The sequence below is a fragment of the Pogona vitticeps genome, chromosome 3 (assembly GCF_051106095.1).
Source record: "Pogona vitticeps strain Pit_001003342236 chromosome 3, PviZW2.1, whole genome shotgun sequence".
Classification (NCBI taxonomy): Eukaryota; Metazoa; Chordata; class Lepidosauria; order Squamata; family Agamidae; genus Pogona; species Pogona vitticeps.
In genome coordinates, this window is record NC_135785.1 from 56,509,676 (window position 1) to 56,525,111 (window position 15,436).

Below are 15,436 nucleotides of genomic sequence, written 5' to 3' on the forward strand. Positions count from 1 at the left end.
TCCTGAGTACAAAAAGGGGAAATGTAATATCCTTACTGTTTCATTCATTTCTATATGAACCGGTTACTACCATGTTTTCAGTAAGTCCACTTTAAATTTTGATCATCATTACTTCCTGATAAAATCTGATGAATTAGGCACATTCCTATGTTTCTTAAACACAAACAATAAGAGAGAAAGCAGTTGAAAACTGTGAACCAGTTAGCAATACCAATGCAGTTTCTTGTAAGACCCTTAATTTATTTATTTATTTATTTATTTATTGGATTTATATACCGCCCCATAGCGCTACAAGCACTCTCCGGGCGGTTTACAATTTTAATTATAAAGGCTACACATTGCCCCCCCAGCAAGCTGGGTACTCATTTTACCGACCTCGGAAGGATGGAAGGCTGAGTCAACCTTGAGCCGGCTACCTGGGATTTGAACCCCACGTCGTGAGCACAGTTTTAGCTGCAGTACAGCGTTTTAACCACTGCGCCACGAGGCTCAGTGGATATCATACATATGAGTTATAACAAAGCAAATTTTCTTGTATTGTTAAATTAAATAAAGATTTGCTGAGTTTCAGATAAAATGAAACTGGTAAAGGTGAGATCTTTGGATTTTTTGGACTACAATTCCCATAATTCTCCATTCTGGGAGTTCTAACTGACAGACACAGACACCTAAATATGGTTCACTTGAGAAAAAGGCCTAAACTGGGAGAAAATGAGGCTTAGTTAGGCCTAGCTTCACTCAAACTTCCTGTTCCTGCCCTGGTGCTATCTGGGAGCTGTCTTTCTAAATAGGAAGCTAGGCCTAGATAAGCTTCACAGTCTTGCAGTTTCTCCCAGATGAGCCATATTTAGGTGCCTTTCTATCAGGTAGCACTCTCAGAATGGAGAATTACGGAATTTGTGCTTCAAAAGTCTAAAACAAGTGTGAAGAGGGGCCAAGACAAGGCAACATTCCCATCCAAGCCTACTTGGTAATGATGCAAAGAAGAAATATGATGGTCAGTGAAGATCATCAGGCTGTCCACCCTCCTTCCCATGGTTCAGGCTTACGAGTCTTTTTACATTTTGTATGTTTCTTCTTCACCATATTTTTTTAAAAAGGTGTATATATATTTTAAATTTCAATAAGGCTGCATATATTTGAAACTCAGACCAAAGACTTATTCACTAGTTCCCAAGGGCATAAAGAAACATCAGCACTCCTTTTTCATCTTTGAGGCCAAGTTCATGCACATCTGGCAACACTTTGCTCAAAAGACAGCTCTTGGTTATCTTTTGAGTGCAAACACATTCAACAGAAATGATCCTGATGACGAGATAAATGGAGAAAGGTGGGACTGTAACAATAAGATAAAATGGGCAACCTATATTTAGAAACATATGGCTGAGAAGGCTCTTATGAAGGAACAATGGCATTTATCAGTCATCAGTGTCTGATCTAACTATTTCATGTTATAGCAGAACATGCGTGTGTTCACGTGTATGGAGTCATAAAGAATCCCATCATACACAGAAATCAGATACAGCTACAAACTAGGCAAATGCTATTTGAAGTCCCCTTTCTGTGCCCTGTAACAGCTTCAGAGTTTAGAGAGTCAGTGCTCATTCCTTCTGCTTGGGCATCCCTTACATTAGTGGGTCTCAGCAAAAGGATTAAAACCTTGGCTTTTATTCTTCCTTTACATGTTTCTTTGTTCTACTCTGACAATACACCTTTCTTTTCCAAGGCAGAGTTTACCTAAAATTGGAATTGAGACCCAGGGATTGGGAGAGATATGAACTATGCTATTTCTCTCTTTGTAACACATATTTATGTGTGTGCGCTTGTGGACAAAAACCTGCAAAAATAGCCTACACTTTTTGGGTTTAGGCAACTGTGATTGAGGCAGATATTTCCCCAAAGGAAAAGCAGTTATTCCCACTTTGAATGATGATTTGCTGCAAAAATATGGACTATGCACTGTACACTTCTGGTTGAAGATCTCCCTAGACCCATGATGACTTTGATGCAAGTGTACATGAAAATTACACTCTTTTCACATCTTCATTAAATAGCAAACGCTTTAAAACACAGGGACGTGGTGGCGCTGCGGACTAAACCGCAGAAGCCTGTGCTGCAGGGTCAGAAGACCAAGCAGTCGTAAGATTGAATCCACGCGACGGAGTGAGCTCCCGTCGCTTGTCCCAGCTCCCACCAACCTAGCGGTTTGAAAGCATGCAAATGCGAGTAGATAAATAGGGACCACCTCAGTGGGAAGGTAACAGTGTTCCATGTCTAAGTCGCACTGGCCATGTGACCACGGAAGATTGTCTTTGGACAAAACGCTGGCTCTATGGCTTGGAAATGGGGATGAGCACCGCCCCCTAGAGTCGAACACGACTGGACAAAAATTGTCAAGGGGAACCTTTACCTTTACCTTTAAAACACATCCAAAATGGCAACTGACCTGTAGATCCACTGTGTGCTGAAGGTGGCTTAAATAATCACAGTTCGGTTGATGTGATTAACCCACTCAATCCATATTTTTCAACACAGCAATTCAGTTGATAGGGGAGAGGCGCTGATTAGTTGACTCTATTGCTCTACTTGTCTAGTTATTTCTACATTACATTAATTTCTCCCTAGATATGATAGTTTCAAATTAACCAGTTTTGTTTGTGGAATGTGATAGAATGATAACCAATTTACTATTCTTTCATTTTATTTGTTAAATAATAAAAATCCCATCTTTCTCTCCCAATGCCTCCTAGACTTTCTACAAGGTCTGTACTTGAGCCGTTCGTCTCAGTTTTCAGTTCCTCTTGTTTTATCTACAACAGCAGTGAGCAACTTTGACCCCTTCAGATGTTGGTGAACTGTGGTTGCCAAAATCACCCACTTATTGGTAATTTTGCCTAGGATGGTGTGGGTTGTTAACTGGTTTTAAATTCTTTTTAAATTGCTAACCTTTTAAATATTAGTATAAGTTTAATCGTTTTTTAATATTCAACTTACTGCACTTTCAGTTGTGTGCTTTCAAATTACTCATCTTTAAAATATCATATTGTAATTATTTTTAATGTTATAACATTGCAATTTTAGTTGTATTTAAAAAAAAAGCATTATGGGGCTGCACCAAATCCCTTTACTGTGGCACACAAATGAAATAAATAAATAAATAAGAAACATTTATTTTCATATAAATGTCCAAAACATCACGAAGGCCACAGTTGCCCACATTAGATCTAAAGGACCACTGGGTCCCATTATGAACCTGTCCAGCTATTCTGAAATGCTACAGAAGCCCCCTTGAGAACACTGTTATTGCCTACATAGGTCTAGTATGTAGGAGAAAACACAGTTTCTTGTGTGGCTTTGAAACTGTGGAATACGGAAGGCACCCAAATGGTTTTCAGTAGAATTGTTAATAGACATCTCTTTAAACATAACTTTTCAGGTGTTTTTAATAGCTTTATGAACTTTTTTGTACACCACATTGGAGAATTTTATGCAAAATTGATGGTATATAAATATTAATAATAGAAGAACCAATTGTTCACATTTTCACTTTTCACCCCAGCCAATACAAACAAAGTAGATGTATGTTTTAATGAAATGGCACAAAAAACAAATCTTGATGCAATGGTGCATACAATTACTTTCAAATGTTTTTCAGTGCTATGTTTCATTAATGTCCACAAGCTCTTGTGCACATTAATAAAAGAAAAGGTAAATGAACAGAAATGACTTCAAAGGTGTGGCAAATTGTGCATAGATCAATTTCAACATTTGATTTTTGCAATTCTTCACGTTCAGTCAGCAGGAAGGCAGAGCAGGCAACTTATAAAACAGAATGGGGTAAATATTTGCCTACTTTAAATCAGGGTGTTTAGGAAAGAGCTCCCATTTGGCAAATGTAAGCAAACTGCTTAGAATGGGGCTTCTTTTTAAGGTATGGCACCTAAAATTAATTACTTTTATTTTTGCTTTCTCCCTAACAGAGGAATCTATGCATCTCGGAAAAGGACTGGGACAGAACCAGACAGATGTTTGATTTTATGAGGAAATCCCCACCTATTCAGTTGCTGAAAACTAGTGCTATGTTTCACTGCCTCTGATCAGAATCCCAATGACATAGGCTACCACCCATCATGGTCCCTGTGATGTTACCACAGTCTGTCATTTTTCTTAGTAGACGCTGTCTAGGGGGTTGGGGTATAAATCGAATGAATGAATGAATGAATGAATGAATGAATGAATGAATGAATGAATGAATGAATGAATTAGTGCATTCAAAGCAGCAATAAAAACCAACTGCCCATTGTATTACTGCAGAAAACCTCACCTGGAACCACATATGTGCCACAGTCCATCAGCCTCTTGTTGGGGCTTGGGGAGGGATAGTGCCAGGAAGTGTTAGTAAGGATGTGACCCTGTGGACATTCCCACAGGGTTTTCTGGCCATGTGCTTCCACCTGACTTGATCTCATTGCCACTTCCTTTCCGCAGGTGTACTTCATCACCTGACTACTGTTGCTGTGCCAGCATAGAGGGACATTCACGTATGGGACAAATTGCACCTGTCTCTGCAGCCATCCCACACTGGATACCAGATTAGGGAGTAATAACAGCAGGAAGGAACAAGGGGATAAATTTGATACAAAAAACAATGATGGATCTATGTTATATAACATTACAATACAGACCATACCATGTAAGCCACTCTGTTTTGTTGCTGTTGTTCAGGGCAAAATGGCAGTGTTATCATGAGAAGGAGAAAGCTTCCTACATGTTTATTTTTACCTTATGATATATTTTGAACACGAAGTAAGTATGAACTTCTGCTCAAGGCAGGAAGGCCCATGGTTCCTGACCAAGCACAGCAAGATCCACCCATCCCCCTTGATGTGTTCCATGCAGGACCCCAGCTGTACCGACAAAGAGAAGGGTGATGTGGAGCTGAATGAGGGTTCTGGTATTGTGTACATCCATGGCATCAGATGGGGAAGACGGCAGGGGAAAACATGAGAAAATGAAATGTGCATAAGGACTGACAATCTGATAACAGCAAGCAAACAAAGGCAAAGCAGAAAGAGCACACAGTGTCAATGAATACTGTGAAAACTATTGCAAAAAACTGCTCACAAATGTCAGCAAAACCAAGCAAATAACTAGCATAATGTGGCGTCCCTTGTGTTTTCAAAAGTGCCCAATCAGACATTGTATATTTCACTCTCCCACTCTGAAATCTGCATAGTGATTAGCTGAGCTTCATCCAGTTCAGCTTAATCTGCATACACAGCAACATAAAAGTATATCCCATTGGACTCAGTGGGGCACACTCCTTCGTTGGCATGATTGCTCTGTAAGCATCTATTTTCCCCTATTTGAAATCTGTGATGAAATGCAGAGATTGTGGCTACAACATCAAACTACCTGAGAAAGCAGAAGCTTGGTTACTATTTGCAATTTTTTTCTTATATATTAACATATCTTAGTTTTTAGCCTATCAGTGTTTTGATTTCAAATCCTTTTAAAGGAATTGCTCACAAAAACAAACAGAAAGAACAAGAGACAACAAAACTGTAAATTCCACTGCCATTTACCCTACTAATGTTTAAGCTCAGCAAAGGACTTATCTGGTCCAGCTATTGTTTGCATGGTTTTGTAGCTGCATTTAAAAAAATAGAATTGTGTCATACATGATTTATCCTCATGGTGGGGACAGAGACCTAAAAGAATAGAACATAGAAACTACATTTCTCACAGTCAGTAGTGCAGAATTTAAAGACAGGGCTTCACAGAGCCCTCTCAGTCCATGAAAGCTGTGCTGAAATTGGTCAGCCTAGGTTGGCTTCAAAATATATCAAGTTATGTTTGCAACACTACATGTAAAAAGCAATGCACACCCAATTCAATCCATGGCTGACATCTATCTAGCCGTGGCCTGAAAGAGGAAAAATGTACTGAGTGCAGGCTACACATAAGCAGACTGAAAATTTATTATGACTCTTCCATGATTGGGGAGAACCATATGCCTGCTCGTGATCTTTATTACCTGGACCCTTCTACATTCAGCTGCCCAAAGTTCTTATTCCTTCTTCAATAGCTTAATTCTCCAATACTGCCAGGTATGTTTGAAATCTCTTCATGTGTGAGGTCACCCATTTTTCTCAAAATTTACTTTCCCAAAATTTCCTAGCTCCCTTCTAGTTTCTAGGCTGCAAGAAAGCCCGCATCCATATCGGAAATAATGGCATATTCTTTCTCATTTATCATTTCTTTCCCTTCCTCTATGGCAGGAACAAGTAAGTATGACTCTCCAGATGCTGCTGCACTGCAACTCCCACCTGCTCAGGCAGTGTAATCAGTAGTAAGAGAGGATGAATGTCTGACTTCTGAAGGGCCAGGTATTGTACCTCCTGCTTGTATTGTTTTTCCCATCTGAAATCTTATACTAGAAGGTTATTGGGCTTGTGGAATACTTTTCTTGTGGTTTTAAAACCGTGACTCAAATTGATATATTAATGTTGTGTGTGCCAGTCTTCATTTTTCCCAAGAGATATCTGCAGCAGTCTGTTTCAGACTATAGTGGAACCTCTTCTTACGAACATCCCTAGCTACGGATGATCCAACTTACGAACAGCTCCGGTCACAAAAGTTTGCCTCTACTTGCGAACAGAGCTTCAAGATACGAACAGAAAAAGGCAATTCAAATTTCTAACTGTAGGTGGCGCCGAGGCTGCTTCTTTGTGCTGTAGCTCTTTCCGCAGTTATAGGGTGTGTAGCAGTTGGAGGCTTGGGAGAGCCTTCTGCTTTGGAGTGAGCCTGTGTGCGTGTCTGCAGGGAGGTAAGCTGCTGTTTTCTCCTCTAAAAAGCTGTTGTGGGTGGGTTTTGGTGTTTCTCTGTGCTATGTTGTTAGTGGCTCTGCTTCAGAGTGAGTGTGTGTGTGTCTGCAGGGAGGGTATGTTTCTGTGCTCTGCTTCGGAAGAGTGAGTGTGTGCATGTCTGCAGAGAGGTAAGCTGCTGTTTCTCCTTTAACAACCTGTTCTGGGTGGGTTTTAGTGCTTCTGTGTTGTGTTGTTAGTGGCTCTGCTTTGGAGTGAGCACGTGTGTGTGTCTGCTGGGAGGGTATGTTCCTGTGCTCTCCTTCGGCGGAGTGAGCGCACGTGTGTGTGTCTGCAGGGCTGTGGAGGTTTTTTCCCTTCTTAAACCTCAGCAACGGAGGTGGCTGTAGTGTTGGTGTTTTTTTGTTGGTGTTTTGTTTTGTTTTTTTGAGTCTTTTCTTAAAGCCTCAGCAACAAAGCACCTTCCGACTGGGCTTGCTGTGCTCTTTTAATTTTTGGGGTGATTGTTCTTCGGTTGGAACAGATTAATCGCTTTTCAATGCATTCCTATGGGAAATGGTGCTTCTACTTACGAATGTTTCAACTTATAGCCACGGTTCCAAAATGGATTAAGTTCGTAAGTAGAGGTTCCACTGTATATATAACAAGATCAAAACAAAAGTAACAACATTTGGCTTCCTCCACCTTCTTCTTCTTCTGCAGCAATAGGGAATGGCACAACTGTCATGGAACAATGGCTAACACTCTGAAGTTTAACTGAGTCTTTGGTGGACTGAATCCACTTCTTCAGAAACGGGACAGAAAATATTTATCTAAAGGATTTATACAAACAGTATACATGATTGTAAGAGTAGGGACCAGATGAAGAAAAAAACAGACACTAATGCCCAAAGTAACAACAGCATGTTAACACAGGTAATGAACTTTCAAAATACTGATTATACACGTACACATCTTGGTCACAGACAGAATGATTTACCTATCTATCAGGGAAGCATGAAGCTTTATTTGAAAAGTTTGGTTCCAGAATAATTGCTGCATTTTTTTTAACTCAGCTTCTGACTCCATGATCAGTTTAGCCAAAAAGCAACCACAGACACTTGTTTCTATACAAGAGTATAAAATAATCACCTGGCTTGTTAGTATATGTGGCAAGCTAGAAAACCTTGCCCTTTGTTTAAGCTATTAGATTCAGACTGGAATTTATGCATGTAACCCATTTCAGCTGCCTTCTTCTAAAATCTCTGTCTCATTTCTTTTCTCTACACTAATTACTGCCAGAGTTTTCCTGGGAGGATAAAGTATTCTAACCCTGTTTTCTTTTGTATTACCATTTAGAAAATTAGATTTGTATCTTTATATTCTTTTGAACAGATGTTATCCTATTTGTCCTATGCAGAATGCAGCTACGGCAAAGGATGGCATGGGTTACATTAATAGATGAACACATAAACAAGCCTCTGATGTTGCAGGCAACATTTTGGGGATCTGTATTGGTGTTGCCAGAATAAATGTAGAGACACACTTGTAGCACACCCATGTTCCTGTCTTTGTCTCTATGTTGTGTAGCTGTTGCATATCAGTAGTTAAACAAGGTTGGAAACTTGTCTGTAAGCAAGCATGGGCTTGCCATCTAAAGCCAGTAAGACTGAAGTATTATTACCCAGAATCGGTTGTAGCTTGTTGATGATACATGCGATTGGGAGCTGTTGGTGACTACTAAAGTTATTCTATATTTTCCTTGGGGTCTCTCCTGTACCACATTGTTCCTAAATATCAGCATTCCCTTGTTAATTTTTTCTTCTTCACTTCTTTAAGTGAGTGCTGTAGTTCAAGAAATGCCTGCTGCATACTGTATCTGCATCTCTTGTCTTGTGGATCTCTGAAGAAACTGTTGTACTGCAGAGCATTGCTGTAGTCAATAGATTTTTATAGTATGTTCTGGGTGGAAGTTGGATGCATGTACGTAAGTATGTGTTAAAAGTCAATGCTTTCTCAGTATCATGTGGTGCTTATACAGTGGTGCCCTGTATAGCGAGGTTAATCCGTTCCAGATTAACCTTCGCTATACGAAAACATCGCTGTGCGGGTAAGTAAAACCTATTGGAACGCATTAAACTTAGTTTAATGCGTTCCAATAAGTGTGCAAACTTACCCCTCCAGCGATGTTTTCGCGTCCGGCGGCCATTTTGGAGCCGCTGATCGGCGGCTCCAAAATGGCCACCGGAGCCCCAATCGTCGCAAAGCGAGTGCGGTGATTGGGGCTGATCTGTATAGCGATCCCCAAAAAGGGATCGCTATACGGATTTTTCGTTAAACGGTGCACTCGTTAAGCGAGGCACCACTGTATGTCTATTGTGCAGCTCACATTTCATGTGTCTGAGGAAGTGGAATTCACAAAAGCTCACATGGAAAAAAAATCTGTTCGTCTTTAATGTGCCACAGTATTTTTATTTTTATTTCTGTTATATTTTAGTTGTGAGCAGCAAACAAGGCTGGCTCAACCTCTTCTGCTGCTTGAATGAGGATGCGAAGGGCCTCCCCTCTGCATTGTGCCATGGCAGCAGAGACACTCCTCAATGCATTAGAGGAAAAGGAGGTAGAAGAGGAGAAGAAATGTTGCTTATGTCCCTGTTCTCCCAAAGTTCCAGAGAAGGGGATGGCGGAAGTGTGCCTAAATTCCCTCCACCTGCCTGGGTTACAGGTGTGAGCATTGGATGTGGAAGCATTGGTGTTAAATAACCTGCCACCCAAAAGAGAATAAAATGAAAATCACTTACCCACATGAAGAGATAGCTATAAAGAATATCCAACACAAATCCAACTTTGGTGACCCAGGTGTTCTTGGACTGCAAACCCCAGAAACCTTTACCACTAGATGTGATGGCCAGAATTTCTGAGATCTGCAGTCCAAGAATACCTGGGTTACTCAAGGTTGGGGACCACTGCCATAGAAGATCTCAGTGTAGAAAACCTAAAAGAGAAAAAGACCCACTGGCCATGTGTGGCAGCAGTGTGTGGCTGCGCTACGTGCTTCCTCCAGGGAGGATGGAATGAAGGGTGGTTCAGCTCTACAGTACAGAGTTGTAATCGTCCTGACTGCCTGACTCCAAGAGTCCTCAGAATCAGCACCTGTGGAATTACTTAAAACTACCCACAGGCTTTCTGGTTCTGAGAATGTGATGGAGAAGGTATCTATATATTTGCCCCAGTCAGTAAGAAGGCTCTTAAAACACAATTATTTTAATCTAGAAACAGTTTGAGAACACTTTTTTTTAAAAAAAACTGAAGCCTTTATTTAAAAGACAAAAGAATGCATTGCCTCTGCAAAAGAACCCCTTTGAATCATGAAACACACTCTATTAAGGGATAAGGGGGGAAATGTGCTTCTGACAAGATGCAAACAGCAGTTCTCACACAGCTGAAAAATCATATTGTTTAGAATGGAAACATGGGGTTGTTTTCTTCTTAGAAGTTGACAGAATGCTTTTTCCATCCCCAACTTGATAAACTAGTTGTGGAGGAACTGTGTGGATGAGGGGAAGCTCTTATTTCACAGGAAGTGAATACAGACAAGTGGGGGGGGGGCAGACATTTTTTTTTAAAAAAATAGACATATAAGCAGAAAATGGAAATGAGGCTGGTTACTCTCCTGTTCTCAGAGGAGCCATCTCTAGATTGTTAAGAAACACTGGTGAATGCATTTGAATGAACTGAAAAGAGGGTTGTACAAGCCTGCCGGACAAGACTTGGAGGGCAGAGTGGGGTTGTTGGACTGCAGCTCTCTGCATTCTTCACCAGCTATGCAACAGCTGATGGGCTGACATTTTGGTCACTTGTGCCATACAGGGCACACGTATCTATATACCCTACTGGCAGAACCTTCTTCCTGACATGGGTTGAATCCATATCGCACGTTCTAGGCATAAGTATCTGACAACTGATAGAAGGGAACAATTATATTTTCTCTAAAATGAAAAGTTTTACAATATTTTCAAAAGTAGAGATGAAACAATCACCACAGCATAACAGCTTCCTATGTTCCAGGCAGTTGTGGGGGGGGGGGGAGGAAGCAATTCTTTAAAAGTAACATTGTGTTGTTGTTGTTGTTGTTGTTGTTGTTGTTGGTGTTGGTGTTGGTGTTGTTGTTATTGGAGGGTGGTGTGGTCTATATGGTCTTCACAGCTGTAATAAATGTATAGCGCAGTTGCTATAAATTTTAAGAACTGCAACAACTAGATTGCCTTAGATACTGGTCTAGATGTAACACATCACTATTGTTTAGAGTTGTTACATCCAGAATCAGATGATATTCAACAACTGGTAGAGGAAGAATGAGAAGTACTCACATGAAAACAAGTGTTATTGTACAGGGATCTCCCTTCATGAAAAGTAACAATCACTTATTATTAGGGACACATTATGGGGTGGGTGGGGATTGGGGACATGTTTGGTCAGTTTAGTTTTTTTTTTCCCTTTGAAAACAATAATACAATTGATGTTGAGAATTATCCTGCACAACTGATTCAGTGGGTCTTGTTTAATTTGGAATAGCAACTGGATTTAGGCACAGCTGCCAACAGAAGTCCTCAGAGTCCTTTGTGACTATATTTTGCCACAAAATCTGTGTTGGTCTTTCAAGGACTCATCACAGCTACTCTTCTGGAATGTATGAACACTCCACCAGACCTGCAACCCAGTCCGAACATGTCTCTCTCTTGCATACTTTGAAGGCTTTTCCCCATAGTATCACCAGCCTTAATGTCTGAGTTATGCCTGGGCAAGAAGGACAGGCTTGTGTTCACAGGCCTTGTGGTGCTTTGAAAATCTCTTTTAGTGAATCAGTGGTATTAGAGCAGCAGGCAAGGTGAGGTAAAACCCTTTACTAAAGACATGGAAATAAAACTTAACTTTTCCTCTAGTGTGCTTTTTAGAGGCAATTCATGCACTGGGGTAATCAGTAAAAAAGTTTTCTGGTTGGCACTGAAAAAACTATGATCTTCTTGTGTCCTTAGGATAACCATAAATCAACCACAGATTTTCATCTCACTTCCTCTGTGTAGGGTAGGAGCTATCTACAGGAAGATCCTGCTGCAACTTGTGAAGAAGGATTTCAGATCCAGGCAATTGTGTTGTAGCACAGCTGGATGTGAGTCATGCTTCATCACTCTCTGATCCCTGAAAGATGTGGCAAGAGAATTTCTGCTTTTCAGCCTCACATGTAGTCACCAGTTGATCAGCTGGTCCCAAAAGGTCTCTTTCCTGCTTTTTTTCAAGTTTGGTTTTCTTCAACCCAGTGCAGCAAGATCAGTGCCAATGCATAATATTCTCATGCAACTCTTATGCAACACAATTGTCAAGATTAGCATTATTCTCTAGTCTTCAAGATCAACACAGTGCTCTGTTTGAAACTGATTTTGTTTGACAATCTCAGTTTTCATTTTATTAAAATAATCTAGGTTTCAATGGGCAGAAATTAAAAACAACTATTTATTTATTTATTTATTTATTTATTTATTTATTTATTTATTTATTTATTTATTTATTTATTTATTTATTTATTTATTTGATTCGATTTAATTTGATTTGTACCCCGCCCATCTGGTCTATATGACCACTCTAGGCGGTCGTACTTTCTTAAACTGGTGCCTCCCAGATGTGTTGGATTTTGACTTCCATCCTCCCCAGAAAACATTAGTTGTGCTGACTGGGGAGGATGGCATGTTAATCCATCTGAGCTGGATAGTACCACATTGGGAAAGGGTGGTGTACTGTCTTGAGTACTGTTTCTGGCAGAGTACACATTTCCTGAACTAGCACCCAGCTGTTTCTCATTGTTTTTCCCATGCCAGGAAAACTGGTTTATTCCTGGTATCAGACAAAATGTCAGTCTTAGGAACCATCTCACAGCCATTTCACACAGCCATTGTTCAGACAGAAGAGGGGCATGTCCATCTTGTGTTCTGGCCAGGAGATAGCATGGGAACATAAATGTAATGGCAGCTATCACTAAATGATGTTAGGTTGAGAAACAAGGACCAAAGCTACCTGTTCTTGGCCTGTTTGTGGCTGTCCTCCTGTTCTTGCAGCATATGTGTTTTCATTGTACCAGTCAGAGTAATAGCTACCTCAGCCTTCTCCAACTTGCTGTCCTCTTGCTGGAGGCTAGTCCAGTGCTTTCCAGATCTTTTGGGCTGTTAGAACTCCATTATGCTTGACCACACTGGCCCTGCTGGTTGGACATGATGGGAGTTACAGCACAGGACACTTTGAGGGTACCTGCTGGAGACGGCTAATTTAGCCATTTTAGGATGGTTTTAGACATCATCTGACTCTTCTTATCAATTGTTTTACAACCGACTCCTCATGATATAGCAGACTGAATTCTTTGTGTCATTCAAGCAGTGACTGAAATTCTTGTTCGACTCTAAATCACAAGACTTTGTGTTGTTATGTAACCCATAATCACATGGCCGTGCTTATATGAATCTATTTTCCACATGGGATTAAAAAAAACTGAGTGAGCCTTAGACTAACCCCACCCATTCACTCTTCTCTCATAAAAAAATACTATGGCCGATACTGGGTTTCCCTGTTCTGGGACCTCTATGAACCCCTTATATTGCCTAAGGCTTATTTCTTTCTGATCCTGGGCAGAAAAAGCACCTCTTTCTTCCCCAAATAGAGCTCATATGACATTGAGGCTTCCATGTGATTCAGAGCTAAAAGAAAAATTCTAGGGACTCTTGGAGCCTTTGTACTTTAGAAAGAAAAGTATATTCTAGCACTCAGGAAAATGTGCTTTGTGTTGCTTTTAAGCTAGCATAATTTTGATGGCCCTGACACACTTGCATACTTGCACTGAGTGAAGAGTATCTGTCGGTGGAATGTTGTATGTGATTCCCTGCCCCCTCCCCTGGCAATCTCTCCCCATGCCCACAATGGGATTTTCTCTTTACTCTTCCTATCTGGAAAATCTATTTCAGAGAGTTTTTTATTTCTCCAGCACAAATCTTGAGGGCTGCAAGTGAGATTGCATCCTCCAAGTTCTGCTGATGCAACTACTTCCATTATCAGAAATACAACATCAGATTCTAGCTAGTTTGTTTATGATACAAGGTCCTGCATTTTCTTTCGAAGCATAGCTTGCCTAGAACTACAGGAAATGGATAACTAACTGTATAGAAATGTCACCTAATAATTATATACTACAGTGGACCCTCTACTTACGGAATTAATCCATATTGGAACGGTGGCTGCAGGTCGAAAAGTCTGTAGGTCAAGTCTCCATTGACCTACAATGCATTGAAAACCAATAAATCCCGTAATAAGCCATTTTTGTTCCATTTGGGTTTTTTATTTTTTATTTTTTTTTTGTCTGTAGGTCGATTCTCCGGCTGCAAGTTGAACCTAAATTTTGCAACCAGAGAAGTCTGTAACTCGAAAAGTCTGTAAGTCGAGCCATCTGTAAGTCGAGGGTCCACTGTATCCTGGAGGTGTCACCATCTGCTGTTAGGACACCATTTAGTTATCATGCATTTTATGTTTGTTCATCTTATGTGGCTGCTTTTGTTTTATTTTAAAAGAACATTCTGGAACTTCATCCAAAGCTCAACACTATTGCTAAGTGTGTCAGAAGAGTGAAAGAAACAGAGAGGAATAGATACCAACATTAAAAATGAAAAGCCCTGTTCAGGTGTTACAATTTGTGTAAACTCATTATGTGAAGACAGAGGATAGATCTCCAGATCCAGGATCACATGGAAAGTGTCCAGGGGAAAGTGTCTCTTCAAACTCATCATCATGTAGGAGGCTGATGGAAGTGATGATTGGGAGGGAGGAGGGGATAAAGCACTCCCGTCTATGAGTGGTGAGTTTACCCAAATTGTAACACTTGAACAAGACTAAAGTATAATTAGAATTTATGACACAAGCAGACATTCATGCTTGTTCATGCATACAAAGACAGGCACACCTACCTCTCTAAATAGTTAACTGAAAATGTTTTAAAAAGATGAGACTCCATAGTTACTCATATTCAACATTTTAACTCCACCCTTTTTGCTGCAAGTTACCGAAGTCTAGAAATTTAGCTGCCTGTAAGGAACTTTTATTTGCCACAGATGAACAACCAAGATTGAAGAAAGAGGATGACACATATTCAACAATATCTAAATGACTCAACAGGCAAATCTAGTATGTGACCACAATCTCAGGCATCTGAAAACTTAAGTCTCCTATCCTATGCAAATTTATCTGTGAGCATATCTCACTGAATTCAATGAATTTCTGTCTGAGTACATATGTGAAGAACTGTGGTGCTCATCACTGAAACACCCAGTAAAATATTCTTCTTCTTGAAACTATGTCAAATAAGATTGACAAATGCAACTCTTGAACTAATTGCACCAAATTTGTTTCAGTTGCAAACTTTTGTCAAGAGAGCCAATGCTAAACATTTGCTACAGATCGTGGCTTAAAGTACAGATAGAAAGCTTTAAGGACAGAATGTATTCAAGTGTAATGACAGAAAATAGACCCGTACATCCCACTGAAACCCTCAAGGAAGACTTTACTACAATATAAGCAGAAGCATAAAAGCCACAAGA

General features: G+C 40.2%; 1 protein-coding gene across 20 annotated transcripts in view; it reads right to left on the reverse strand.

Moving 5' to 3' along the window:
- SH3PXD2A (SH3 and PX domains 2A) overlaps positions 1–15,436 on the reverse strand; it is a 338,938-nt gene that overhangs the window by 160,561 nt on the left and 162,941 nt on the right. For 4 of the 20 annotated variants that reach the window (XM_078389475.1, XM_078389477.1, XM_078389478.1 and 1 more), the window contains exon 1: positions 4,783–8,838. The exons of the other annotated variants lie outside the window; for them this stretch is intronic. In XM_078389475.1, the coding sequence (XP_078245601.1) occupies positions 4,783–5,024 (242 nt within the window). In that variant the 5' untranslated portion in view covers positions 5,025–8,838. Of the gene's footprint in view, positions 1–4,782; positions 8,839–15,436 lie in introns of those variants that run through there. 20 annotated transcript variants of the gene reach the window in all.